The 13,530-nt window shown below is 40.4% G+C and overlaps 1 protein-coding gene across 4 annotated transcripts in view; it reads left to right on the forward strand.

Annotated features, from left to right (window-relative positions):
• Positions 1-13,530, forward strand: part of CPNE4 (copine 4) — a 500,113-nt gene that overhangs the window by 445,699 nt on the left and 40,884 nt on the right. For all 4 annotated transcript variants that reach the window (XM_032266629.1, XM_032266638.1, XM_032266658.1 and 1 more), the window contains 2 exons: positions 5,953-6,051; positions 11,950-12,036. In XM_032266629.1, coding sequence (XP_032122520.1) covers positions 5,953-6,051; positions 11,950-12,036 — 186 coding nt within the window. The remainder of the gene's footprint in view (positions 1-5,952; positions 6,052-11,949; positions 12,037-13,530) is intronic.

Below are 13,530 nucleotides of genomic sequence, written 5' to 3' on the forward strand. Positions count from 1 at the left end.
CTTCACAAGTAATATAATCCTATATGTACAAAACCCTAAAGCCTTCACGAAAATAAACTGTTGGATCTAATAAAGGAATTCAGGATAAAATAAAGTTGCAGGACACAAAATCAACATATAAGAATTAGCAACATTTCTATACATTTACAATGAATGATCTGAAAAGGAAATTAAGAAAATACTTCCTTTTACAATAGCATCAAGAGCAGTAAAATGCTTAGGGATAAACTTAACCAAAGAATTAAAAGACTTCTACTCTAAAAGCTACTAAAATACTGATGAACAAAATTAAAGAAGATACAAATAAATGGAAAGACATTTCATGTTCACGAATGGAAAGACTTAATGTTCAAACGTCCATACTGCAAAAATGATCTATAGATTTGAAGTTATCTCCGTTAAAATCTCAAGGGCATTTTTTTACAAAAATGGAAAAAGCAATCCTAAAATTCATATAAACCACAAACCTCCTTTACCTTAAAGTAAAATGATTATAAACTGTTCAACCACATCTGTAAAATAGATTATTGTTTGATTGAACAACTGGGGACTGTTAGCCAATTAGCCTTGTTGATGTATGAAGCTGATCATCACAAAAAGCTAATGTACAGTAATTTGGCATAGAACCTTTCTTTTAGTGGGTTCAAGGCAATTGCAAAACAAGAGTTGGAGGGAGTAACCCGATCTCTCAGACACAGTTATCCATGCATTCTGCAGACAGAGCTGAGAACCCCAGGGACAGTGCACATACTACTTGCCCTTGTATCCTTTTGTGGGGAAACGGTGAGCAGGTTCTTTCTCTGTATTGCTTAGTGTGCTCACAAAACCATAGAGAATTCTAGTAGTTTACAAAAGAATGGGGATTTTACACAGAGCAGACTCACGAGAACTTGATTCTAAGTTCTTGTTTCTATTAAGAGGCATTATGGCATAACAAAAAATATCAACGATGACATTAAATACCTGGGTTCAGATCCACCTTTGTCACTTACCAGGTGTCTAGTCAAGTCACATTCCCTCTCCAAGCCTGTAAATGGCACCTGTGAATGGCAGTTAACCTATAAATGGTAATAATATTGTCATGTCATGATTATTGTAAAGAATGTAAGACCATACACACAAATGGCCTGGCTTTATAAAAGATGCTCAGTTAAGACAAGCTATGATGCTAAACTTCCTTTAGTTCAACTAGTACCTAGTGTTAGTTGTGTAGTTTCTGGAAAGTTCCTTCATCTTTCTGTGCCTCAGTTTCCTCATCTGTAAAAATAAGCATAAAATAAGCTGTTCTGTGCATTAAGTGAGTTAATATGTATGAAGTGCTCCAAACAATGTCTGGCACATAGTATACACTATATACTTTTTAACTATTATCATTTGTGCTTGTGTTGTAGTGGTGAAATTAGGGAGGTAAGAAAACCAGATTTTAGTCCACCCTGTACTGGGTGAACTTGCATAAGTCACTTATCTGCCATCAATTTTCTTTTCTGTAAAAGGAAGGAGTTAACTAGGCCATCTGTCAAGCTCACATGTTTTAAAAGATTTTATTCCTAAACTTCTCTGTGCGATGAAGAACCTGAGAAGGTTTTCTGACTTGTAGATAGTTTGAAGGTGCCATACTTTCACAGATGTGCCAAGGCCTTCTTATTGATTCACACCAAAGACTCTGCCTCTGTCTCAGTTTTTCTGCAGGGTGGTTGATCTGTCTACTTTTCACCAAGATACGTTCCTCTGTCTGCTGAATCAGAGCTGTCATAAGCCAGCTTTATGCCATAGAGAGAAGGAAAGGCAGTGTTTTTATTTGTCTGCTTCACTGTGTCTTTCTTCCTTTGCAATTCCTTCTCAGAAAGGTCAAAATAAAATTCTACAATTGCCCTGATGAGGAATGCCAGCTGATTGAAGGAACAGGCCCCTGTAAGCAGCACTGCTGCTGCTGAGAGGCCCCCCCATGGAATTCTGTCAAGCCTGACTCATCCTCCAGTTCAGGGAGGCCTGGTGGTCACTCCCTTTCTGCCCCAGCCAGAGAGCACATTGCAAACATCTTAAAAGCTTGTGGCTGGCAGGTTAAGGGGGGACAGTAATTCACCAAAGCATGATGGGAAATCTAAGAGCCGGCAAAGAAGGGGTGAATGGGGTGTGTGCCCTGTCTCTAAAGAAGGGGACTCCTGCTCTTTCCCAGTTCAGGAGAGTGCTAAAAAGGCTGCTCCCACTTCTTTTACTTGCTTCTGCCTCCTTTGCCTTTTTATTTGCTCCTTCCAAAGGTAAGAGAATAATTATCTGAGTGTCAGATGCAGGCATTCAGTGGGCTATACTTACTATCAGTCAAAGTTATGAGCCTCAAATACAAGGTCCCAGGAGCCACCCTTCTTCTTTCTATGTCTAGGCCCAGCAAACTTTCTTTTGCTCCTTTCTCCAGGTAAGGAGTGTGTGAGTGTCAGGGTCAATAAGAAGGAGCTGGCACGCAGAGAGTAAAACACCTGATTGTAACAGCCAGTGGATCAATTCAGTGTTCCACATTGTGATGATCACACTGCCCACCCTGAGCAATTTTCCCAAATGACTGAATCATTTATTTGTTCCACTGTTTATTGGAAAAATGAGGTAAAACTTCATCCTACCTTGAATGCAAGGGGTTCCCATCACTCTTATCAAAGCTACATTGCATTGCATAGCATTTCAAGCAGAGTGAGCTAAGCCTTGCATTGACTTCATTTTGCATCCCATACAACTAGGACTACTCTTAGCATCTCTGAATTAGAAGAAACTTCAAAAACATCCCACCGATTTTTCTATAACTCTCTGCTTGACTTTCTCTGCTACATTTTTTGCATGTGTTCCTGCAGTTTCTGCTTGAACATTTCTAGCAATAAAACAGTTTTTCACAAATAGATTATTTTGTTTGGTACAGGTTTATTGGAAAATGCTTCCTTTGTTAGTTCTTTGTAACCTCTTAAAATTCCATTTATCCCACTTTTGGAATGAGAAAAAATAAATTGTCATAACTTTTTCTATGACAGTACTTTAAGTACTTAGATGGTTCTCAGACTACGTTATGCCACAGTAATCTCAATGGCTGAAAACAACAAAGGTTTATTTCTTACCTACACATAGGTCATCTGGGAGTTCTGCACTACCCTCACTTAGAGACCCAGGTTAGCAGAACAGCCAACAACCTTCCATAGTATTTCTGTAGTGTTCCACTCTGAGATTTCCCTGTCAAACTGTCTCTCCGCAGTCCTGCCCCCGACTCAGTTCTCAGTCATTGTTGTGGGCCATCTCACACTACTTTCTGGTCTGCTTTATCCCCAATGATATGGACACAGCCCCTCTTCTTTATTCTGCAAGTCATCATCAGCATAATGATGTTATGGGTAGCAGATTTGTTGGAATCTTGGGGTTGTGGAAGAAGGGCAAGTTGGGAGCGGGGGAATAGAAAGGTGACATATATAAATAATCTCACCTTGAAAATTAGACATCACAGTTTTCAAAATTCCTTATGTGTCTCTCCTCCTCGTACCCCAAACTTGGGTCCATCTTCAGCCCTCTGAGGAAACCTACCCTAATTTCTTCTCAATTCGCATGTCTTGGATTTACTCACTTCTGTGTCTCTAGTTGTTATCAAAGAGAAAATTCAACTTGACCATTACTTTCTTCAGCAGATAAATTTAGCTCCTTCTGTCTTAATCTCTTCCATTCTTACTTATTCTAATGCATTCTCCTTCCTAACCAAAGGGCTTCTTAATATTTCTTAGGCAAAATAATTATCTGCAAAATCCTCCATATTTAAAGAGATAGCAGGAGCTGAGAAATTAGTTTTTCTTGATGTCTTAAAAAGGTCATTGCAAATGTTTTTCATTCCTACCAACCCCATTTTAGAGAAACTTTCAAAGACTGTAAGTGTGATGGTTAATATTAGGGGGTCAACCTGATTAGATTGAAGGACGCTTAGGTGGCTGGAAAAGTCTTGTTTCTGCGTGTGTCTTTGAGGGTATTGTTAGAGGAGACTGACATTTGAGTCAGTGGACCGAGAGAGGAAGACACCCTCAATATGGGTGGGCACTATCCAATCAGCTGCTAGCACAGCTAGAGCAAAGCACGTGGAAGAGGTGGTGTAACCTCGCTTGCCGAGTCTTGTGACTTCCTTCTTTTTCCCATGCTGGATGCTTCCTTCCACTCTTCCTGCCCTTGGACACCAGACTCCAGGTTCTGTGGCCTTTGGACTCTGGGACTTGTGCCAGTGGCTTCCTGGGGGCTCTCAGACCTTCGGCCACAGACTGAAGGCTGCACTGTCAGCTTCCGTGGTTCTGAGGCTTTCGGACTTGGACTGAGCCACGACTGGCTTCTCTCTTCGCAGCTTGCAGATGGGCTAACATGATGGGACTTTGCCTTGTAATCATGTGAGCCAATTCTCCTCAATAAACTTCCTTTCATATGTACGTGTATCCTATTCTGTCCCTCTGGAGAACCCTGACTAAAACAGTAAGCATGGATCATAAAGGGTGAATTGGGAAGTATTGAGGAAGTCAGATCATGAAAGACTTGCTAGCCTATATACATTTTGATTTTAAGCAGGGAATTAACATAATTAGTGGGTTATAAGGAGTATGAGAGTGTAAGTGCCATAAGAAGACAAGCTGGGAGACTGTTGTAGGAATGCAGATGAGAAGGAGCAGCAGGAATGGAGAGGAGTGCTGGAGTCAAGCCATAGTTAGGAAACAGAATGGTGAGGACCTGATGTGGGAGGGTGAGTGGAGACAGGAATATCCAGAATGATGCCCAGTTTTCTGTTTGTGGCAACTGTATAAGTGCTGGTGCAATTCACTGTGACAGAAAATAAATGAGTAGGAATAAATTTAGGGGGAAATGATGTTTCATTTTAGACAGATCATATTGTAGATTTGTGAGGCATCTGCAGATTACCAAGTCCTATTTTTTCAGGCAAGACTGGCTAGTGGGATCTGCATCCTGAAGAAGGACTGAGCTCCCTCTTTGATCCCCAATATTACAAGGAAAACCTTTGAGCAAAAGGTCCCCTTTGCTGCCTTGATCTTATTTGAGATCTGAGATTCTTTGCTGCAAATCTTTAACTTAAGATATAGAAATGATATCTAAAGTAAGCTAAGATACCAGTACAGCCTCCACCCTGGGAATACATGCAGACCTTCTTCTTCGCTTAGACGTGTGACCAAGCAGAGGGATTGCTGCTGATTCAATCTAGTCACTTTAAAAAGTATCACTCGGGAGCCCAGGATTTATCCTTAACATTGTTATAAGGAGCCCTTTTGTTAGAACGGAATGGTTGCATCTTGTGTGTAATGGGTACATAATATTTCCCAGTGTGGTAAATATCTGATATTGTGTGTCCACTATTTTCCAACCATTTTTCACATAGGTACATTTAAAGATTTCACTTTTTTGCCTTCTTAATAATTTTTGTTGTTATTGCTCTTTTGACTTCAGCAAAAAATAGAAAAAGAAAAATGTCATTAATATGGCCCCATTCAAATCATGAAGCAGGAGCTGCCATTGTAGAAGCTACATACATGGACTCAGGCATTTGATTCCAGTGCAAACCAGGGAGTCTATCTGCTATTCATAAAGCAGCACTGAAATTGGAGGCAGGACATCTGCCTTCAAGTCCCAGGTTTTCATTCACTAGAAGGTCCCTTTGGCAGGTCACTTACCTCCTATGGGTCTTGCTGGCCTTATCTGAAAAATGGGCCATCATTGTAGACACTGCTGCATCACAGGACCATTTGCAAATTGTGGCAAAAAGTCCAAGCAAAGGGCTATAGAAACCAGAATGACAACCTACATGCTCCAATCTTAGACTCCCAGGCTTTGGTTCCAGACCAAACATCTTTCATCTACTCTTTGTCATAAAGTTTACGACGTCTTCAGCTGCTGTGGCTACATTCTTAATCTTTTAAGAAAGATAATTGTTTTCTCTTACAGTGCATAGTATGGGACTGGGACTCCAATGGCAAGCATGACTTCATTGGAGAATTCACCTCGACGTTCAAGGAGATGAGAGGAGCAATGGAAGGGAAACAGGTACATGGTCAACCACTTGTGTGGGTTTTTGCCTCCAGGCAGCCTCTATGATAATCCTTAGCACCCAGCTACAAATGAAACAGTGAGAGGCAAAATATCAATGCATGATTACATGTGATAAGAAGGGAGCATCGTGGGATGTGAGTTCCTAGATTCTGGAACTAGCCCAACCCTAAGCAATTGTGTGTCCTTGGAAAAGACACTGACCCCAAACGTTACAGTTTCTCCATTAGTAAAATGGAAAGGTGAGATGAGAGTATTTCTAATCTACTTTAGCTGTGTAGACTTGAAAAAGTGACTTAATCTCTCCATGCCTCATTTTTCTCACCTAAAATATAAGAGTGATAATTGCACCTACTTCATAGAATTTTGTGAAGATTAAATGAGATAATCCCAGGTGCTAACAGAGCACCTAGCACATAGCTAGCATTTTCAAAATATCTGCTATTAACAGTAATATTCTTTCTAGGTCTATATTTCTATGATTTGGTGACATTAACAACAATTTAATGCTTTGGAGAAATTATTTAAATTCTCTAAATTTTCGTAGGGGTACCAGGTTTTCTTCTAATGCCATCATTTTACTCTTATACACTTGATGCCAAGACCTGTACCCAAACACTACCACATACCACAAAGACACATTGTCCCACACAGAAACCCAAACCCCTTCTGTGTTTTCCTCAGATACACACGCTTTCATATCATATCATATATCATTATCATATCTAGATAGGTAGGTAGGTAGGTAGATATATCGATCAAGAAGTCATCTGAGCTCTATTCATGAAACTTCTCCTTTTACCTGTTTATTGTTCACTTGCCCAATGTCCAGCTGCAGTACCTCTTTGCCTGAGGGCTTTCTCTAGCTGCTGGAGCCTGTTTTATCCATGCCCAGAGCAGGCTAGAAGTGTGGACAGAGATGTAACACCTTCCAGGAGGTATCCCCCAACAAATAACTAATGGAAGTTGGTGTATAGATACCCCAGCTCCCTTGCCCTTCAACTAGCAAAACTCTGAGGTATGTTCTCTATACAATTTTCCAGAGTTCCCCAGCAGGACCTAGTTATCCACAGTGGTAACTGAAGGTGCACCCTTTTGGGGATGCCTCCTCTGTCTAATTCCCCATCCCTCTATTCATACTTCCTGGTATCACCTCCCAGACAGAATACTTACTTTAACATTCTTGCCTCAAAGTTTGCTTCTTGGGCAACTCAACCCAAGATACCTGCCATTCTTATTCTAGAGTTCATTCTCCTTCTGGAGCAGAAAGGAGTGAAAGCTGAGGGCTCAGTGCTTTTGAGAAAGTCTTTTTCTTTTCTTTGTTTCTTTCTTTTTTTTTTTTTTCTTTTGAGACACAGTCTTGCTCTGTTACATAGGCTGGAGTGCAGTGGCACAATCTTAGCTCATTGCAGCCTCTACCTCCTGGGTTCAAGTGATTCTTTTGCCTCAGCCTTCTGAGTAGCTGGGACTACAGGTATGTGCCATGCCTGACTAATTTTTGTATTTTTAGTAGAGACAGGGTTTTACCATGTTGGACAGGATGGTCTAGATCTCCTGACTTTGTGATCCACCTACTTCAGCTTCCCAAAGTGCTGAGATTACAGGTGTGAGCCACTGCGCTTGGCTGAGAAAGTCTTCTTCTTTAGAGATAATCCTCTGTGCCTGCTCTGGTCAGAAGTGCTGATTAAAGATGCCCCAACTCATTTTTCAACTTCTCATATGCAAGGTCAGGATATAATCAAACTGGATGGAAATGAACTAACATTTTTTTAGAGTCAGAAACATAATCTGAATCAGACCATTTATTGAACACATACCCTTGGTCTGGAAACTCAATGGAAACAATGACAGCTTTCTACTTAGCTCCTGCAAAACCTGCTGTAAATGCTCTATTAGGTACTCAGCATTACAAGAAACTTGTCAAACGCACAGAGACATTCACCCACAAGCCAGGATGCAGAGTTTCAGAGCCACAGTTAAAACCACACTAAATTATAACCAAAGTCATTCCCAAGTTAACAAGGACTATAGCTAGAGAAACTGTTGTTCTATTGAATTTGCAGAACTACACCTATTTAGCTAATAAATCAATGACAGTATTCATACCACTTGCTAGAGTTCTAAAGAGTTTTATAAAGTTTTGCCTTATCCACTTCTATAAATAGAAACAGCCCAAGCAGTAAATATAGGAAATATTTCATTTTTAGGCTCCTAAAAGGATATTAAAAATAAGAACGTAACACATACCATAAGTGAAATATACCAAAACCTAATGCTGTCAAACAGAGAGAAATCTTTTAAGTTCCACTGAGGAAATGGACCATATGCTATTGCGCTTTTCTGTATCACTGAGATACCAGAAAAACTTTAGTTCAACTACCCAGCCCCCATTTTGGTGTTATTTATATAGTGGGAAATATTCTCTTATTTATTGATTCTGCAATATTTATCGAGTAGCATCTACTAAATCCCAAGCACTGTGCCAGGCTCTATGTGCACCATAATTAAGGCTTTGAACCAAAAGGAATCGTATTGCAAAGTACAGAGGCAGGAATGAGCTTGGTGTGGTGGAGGACCTGGAAAGAGACCAGTATATCTGAAGCAGAGAGTGAAGAGACCATTCATAGGATGTGGTGAGAAACAAGGCCAGAGGCCAGGAAAGGCAGATTCTTCTAAATGTACCAAGAGCATGTGGAAGCTGTGCTTTCCTATGCAGTAGCCACTAGCTACATGTGGCTATTTAAATTTTTAAATTAATCAAAATAAAATTAAGTAGCAAATTAAGTTCTTTGGCCATGCTAACCACATTTCAAATACTCAATATTCTCATGTGGCTGGTGCAGATTCAGAATATACCAATTGTTGAGAAAATTCTACTGGACAGTGCTGCAAAGCGTTCTAGCTAGAGAATGACATGACTGGTTGTAATTTTTTAAAAGATTACTTTTGCTACTGTGCAGATAATTAAAGAGAGGCACAGGAGATCTGTAAGGAGGCTACTACTATAGATAAGAGGTGATAATGACTTGGGTTAAGAAAACATAGAGATAGATAAATTGGATAGACTTAAGACGTATTTTGGAACTAGGGGCTACAAGGTTCGTTGAAGGCTTGGATATAGGGAAGGTGGAAAAGAATGACTCAAGGATAGATGGTTAAATGGTGCCATTTTCTGAGATGAGGAATAATTATGGCAGGGAGGTCCAGTTTATGAGGAAGTTTTCAAAATCTGGTTTCAAAAACTGGCACTCAGAGGAGACATTTACCTGTAAATGTATTTTAGGAGCCATCAACTAAGAGAGGATATTTAAAATCAAGAGAATGGTTGAGTACACCTAGAGAGAAGGGATTGAAGAAAGGATAGAGGAAACTGAAATCCTGAGGAATCTCACTATGTAGCATCAGAGAGAATAGAGACAGCATCTTTCAACTTTCCTTTTCCTGTGGGAGTTATGATTCTATAGGTACAGGGTAAATTCTTAATTAACCTTGATTATTTCCTGAATAACATTTGTAAGCATCCTTAGTTTGGGGTGGCCAAAGGGGAAGCTTGCAAGAATAGGGGAGTTACTCCAGGACCTTCCTAGAAGAAGGCATTGTGGTTAATAGTCCAGGCTTAGGAATGAGACTGATGTGGGTGTGAATCCCAGGTCTATCAGTTACTACCTGTATGGCCTGGGCAAGTTTCCCTTCTCTTCTCCAAGCCTCATCTTCCATCTATCAAAGTGGGCTGTGGGGAGAGTTAAATGGGATTGGGAAAGTAGAGTGTATAGCCCATAGTTATATGCCAACTTCATCCCAAGACAGATGCAAAATATTTAGATCTGGTCCATCAGGACTCCCTACCCATCTGACAAGCACAAGGACCCCGAATATCAACAGGTTTGTTTCAACTTCCTTGGAGCCCTCTCCTGACTAAGCCAACCGGCCTTCCTCATCTTAGCCTGAGAAGGAAGTGAGTAGACTTTTCATGGATGATCACTATAACTTTTAATAGAATTCAAAATCTTTAACTCAATATATCCTGCTTGATGGCAGAAATTGAGATTAATAGAAATAATTGAGAATAACAAAAAATGGCACAGCTAATTTTAGTATCTTTTCTTTCCAACTGTTAGGTAAATCCCTAAGGCACCTGTTTTACTGAAATATTAGAGGAAGCTTTAGGGGGAAAGACAATTTCAGTTTTGATGGGTTTGGGAGGAACTTGGGCTCTTTTGTATAGAAATACTACATCTACTTTGAGATGCACTGTAATCCTTGTTCATCAAGTTCTACACACCTGGAGAGTAAATGAAAAGAAAAAGGGAGGAATTAAAGGCAACATTCATTATGGACATATTAAGAGATTAGGCCTTTAAGTGAAAAAAACAAGGTTAGGGATCTGATTTTAGATTCTGCTTTGAATGTTTTCTTCTTTCTTTCTTTCACCCAAAAATCCCATATTTGGAAGGAATCATAGAGAACCCTTCACTGGTATAAGACCTCCGTCTTCCAAATCCTATGTAGTTGCCCAGTCCTGCTGCCACCTTCCCAGTGATGAGAAACTACGGTATCAGTTATCAGTTGCTGAGTGAAAAATTAGCTTAAAACTTCCTGGCTGAAAACACCAATCACTATGTACTCACCATTCTCTGGGTTGGCAATTTTAGCTGAAATCTTCTCTGTTCCCCATAGTGCTCCATGTGGTGCCAACAGAACTCACTCTTGCATTTGTGCCTCAGCAGCCAGGATGGCCAGGATAGTTCTCCAGGTGTACTTGTATCCTCCAGGAGACCATTGTAGGCTTTTTAACATGACCCTGAAAACTTCACAGAAGCAGGAGAGGGGCCAGCCCCAATACACAGGCGCTTTTCAAGGCTCTGCTATTATCACATTTGCTAATGTCCCATTGGCCAAAACAAGTCATGTGACTAAACGCCGCATCCTTGTGGGAGGGAACTATATAAATGCATGGACACCGAGAGGAATAGATTATTGAAGGCCACTGCTATATCAGTCTGTCCATTTGCATCTGCCTCAGAAACTACTTCAGTTTCAGACACTTCTAATTCTCAGGGAGAGAAATTCTTTCTCTTGAGTAGAAATCCAGAGATTCATCTTTCATAGGATGGTGGGGAATAGCGGGCAACAACTCTTGGATATTTTATTCACAGTTGATTTTGTCTCATTAAATCTTCTATAGGCTGGATACCTATTCTCCTAGTCAGCTGACTCTTCAACTAGCTCCCAGGTGACTCTTCAATTCCCAGCCACTCCTATAGCTCTGATCATATCCCTCAAAAAGGCCCCTTTGGAGATCTATTGTGTCACTGTTGGGACATATGTCAATCCATTATTTTAGTTCTTTGTTAAGTTCTATGTAAATTTATTACTGTCCCTATGAAATTTCTGTAGTCAGCATTCACTATTCCTAAATTTTTCTACCTTTTGAGTCAATTCTCAGGCAGTAAGTCTTAGTATCTGGGTATCACTCAACTGTATTCCTACAGATTTCTTCTTCCCTCTATTGCTTGATTTGACCATATTAATAGTAAGCATTGATATATGCCAGGTACTATTCCAAATTTATTACATGGATTAATCAGTCTTCACAATAATCCTATGAGATAGATATAAGCTCCATTTTGCAAAGAAGATATCCAAGACATAGAGCAAACAAGTAATCTGCCAAAAATCACACAGTAGGGAAATGGAGTTGCTGGGATTCAAACCTAGAAGTCTGACAGCAGAGTCTCACCCTCAACCACCCCCCTTATTGCTCCTGTAAATGCAAGAGTTACCACCTACAGACTATTTGTCAGCCCTCCAGTCCTCAGCACCTTAGGAGCTTGGCCCTATTCAATGCCTCAGCTTTTCCCTAAGCAGATTCTCATACTGTGACCCTTCTTTCAGGTGCAGTGGGAGTGCATCAATCCCAAGTATAAAGCCAAGAAGAAGAATTACAAGAACTCAGGCACGGTGATTCTGAATCTGTGCAAGGTAGGTATGCAGCCCTCTCTTCCAGGAGTATAAAGCTAGGGCTGTCTGAGAGGAAGAGTTCAAGTGGTGTGGTCAGAGGAAGAGTGTCAAAAAGATGTGATCTTCTAAAACAAAAATAAAAAATGTCATGTATTAAGGAACATAAAATGAGAAACGTAAGCATGGGTGATCATGGAGCTGTGGCAGCCCAGTGCCACCATCCTCTCCCCAGGGACTATCCTGCCCCAAAGACAAGAGAGGTCCACTGATAGGTCAGGATTTTCTCTGCCCAGAGCAGTGCCAGAGGGAGATCTCCAAAGGGCGAAGCCAACATTTCTAGAACACCTACTATGTGCCCTTCACAGTGTTCAGTGGTTTTTTTGTTGTGGTGGTGGTTTTTGTTTTGTTTTGTTTTGTTTTTTAAGACAGAGTCTTACTCTGTCGCCCAGGCTGGAGTGCAGTGGCACCATCTCGGCTCATTGCAACCTCTGCCTCCTGGGCTCAAGCGTCAGCCTCCTGAGTAGCTGGGACTACAGGCACATGCCAGCACACCCGGCTAATTTTTTGTATTTTTAGTAGAGACAGGGTTTCACCATGTTTGCCAGAATGGTCTTGATCTCCTGACCTCATGATCCACCTGTCTCAGCCTCCCAAAGTGCTGGGATTACAGGTGTGAGCCACTGCGCCCAGCCTGTCCAGTGCTTTATATGTGGTATCTTACTCATACTAAAAGGATACCATAAAAACATGACAACAGAAGAAGATTAAAGGTCTTTCTAATTCCTTCCAAAGGGGCTATAGCTTTGCAGAGAATCACATGTGGTAATAATTAAACTGCTTAACTCAAAGCCAGGAGTGATGCTGCCACTCATTGAGTACTTACTATATAAGAATAACTACAATAAACTCTCTTTAACTCTTACCACAACCCTGAGATGTCTGCTTTCAATTGAGGTTATGTACCTAGCTCAGAGTCACACAAGTAGTAAATTTAAGAGCTGAGATTTTAACCCATGTGTTTCTGACTCCATCATACAGGATTCAGTTGCTATCCAGATGATAGATGTGTGTTCATGGGGTGTGTGTGCGTGTGTGTGTGTGTGTGTGTACAGGCATACGTACATATATGTGTATGTATATGCATATGTGTATGTGTATGTATAAAGGCCTGTGTCAGGGATATTTTGGATTCCATTCCAAACCAATGCAATAAAGCAAGTCATACACATTCTTTCATTTCCCAGTGCATATAAAAGTTATGTTTACGCTATACAGTAGTCTACTAAATATGCAATGGCATTATGTCTAAAAATTTAATACTTTAATTTAAAAATATCTTATTGCTAAAAAAAAAATACAGCAGTCATCTGAGCCTTAAGTAATAATCTTTTTGCTGGTGGAGGATTTTATCTGGATATTGATAGTTGCTGACTGATCAGGGTAGTAATTGCTGAAAGTTGGGGTGGCTGAGGTAACTCTTAAAAGTAAAACAACAATGATGTTTCTCATTAATTG

Source organism: Sapajus apella, unplaced genomic scaffold (assembly GCF_009761245.1).
Source record: "Sapajus apella isolate SASKATOON/1434 unplaced genomic scaffold, GSC_monkey_1.0 scaffold4, whole genome shotgun sequence".
NCBI classification, from domain to species: domain Eukaryota; kingdom Metazoa; phylum Chordata; class Mammalia; order Primates; family Cebidae; genus Sapajus; species Sapajus apella.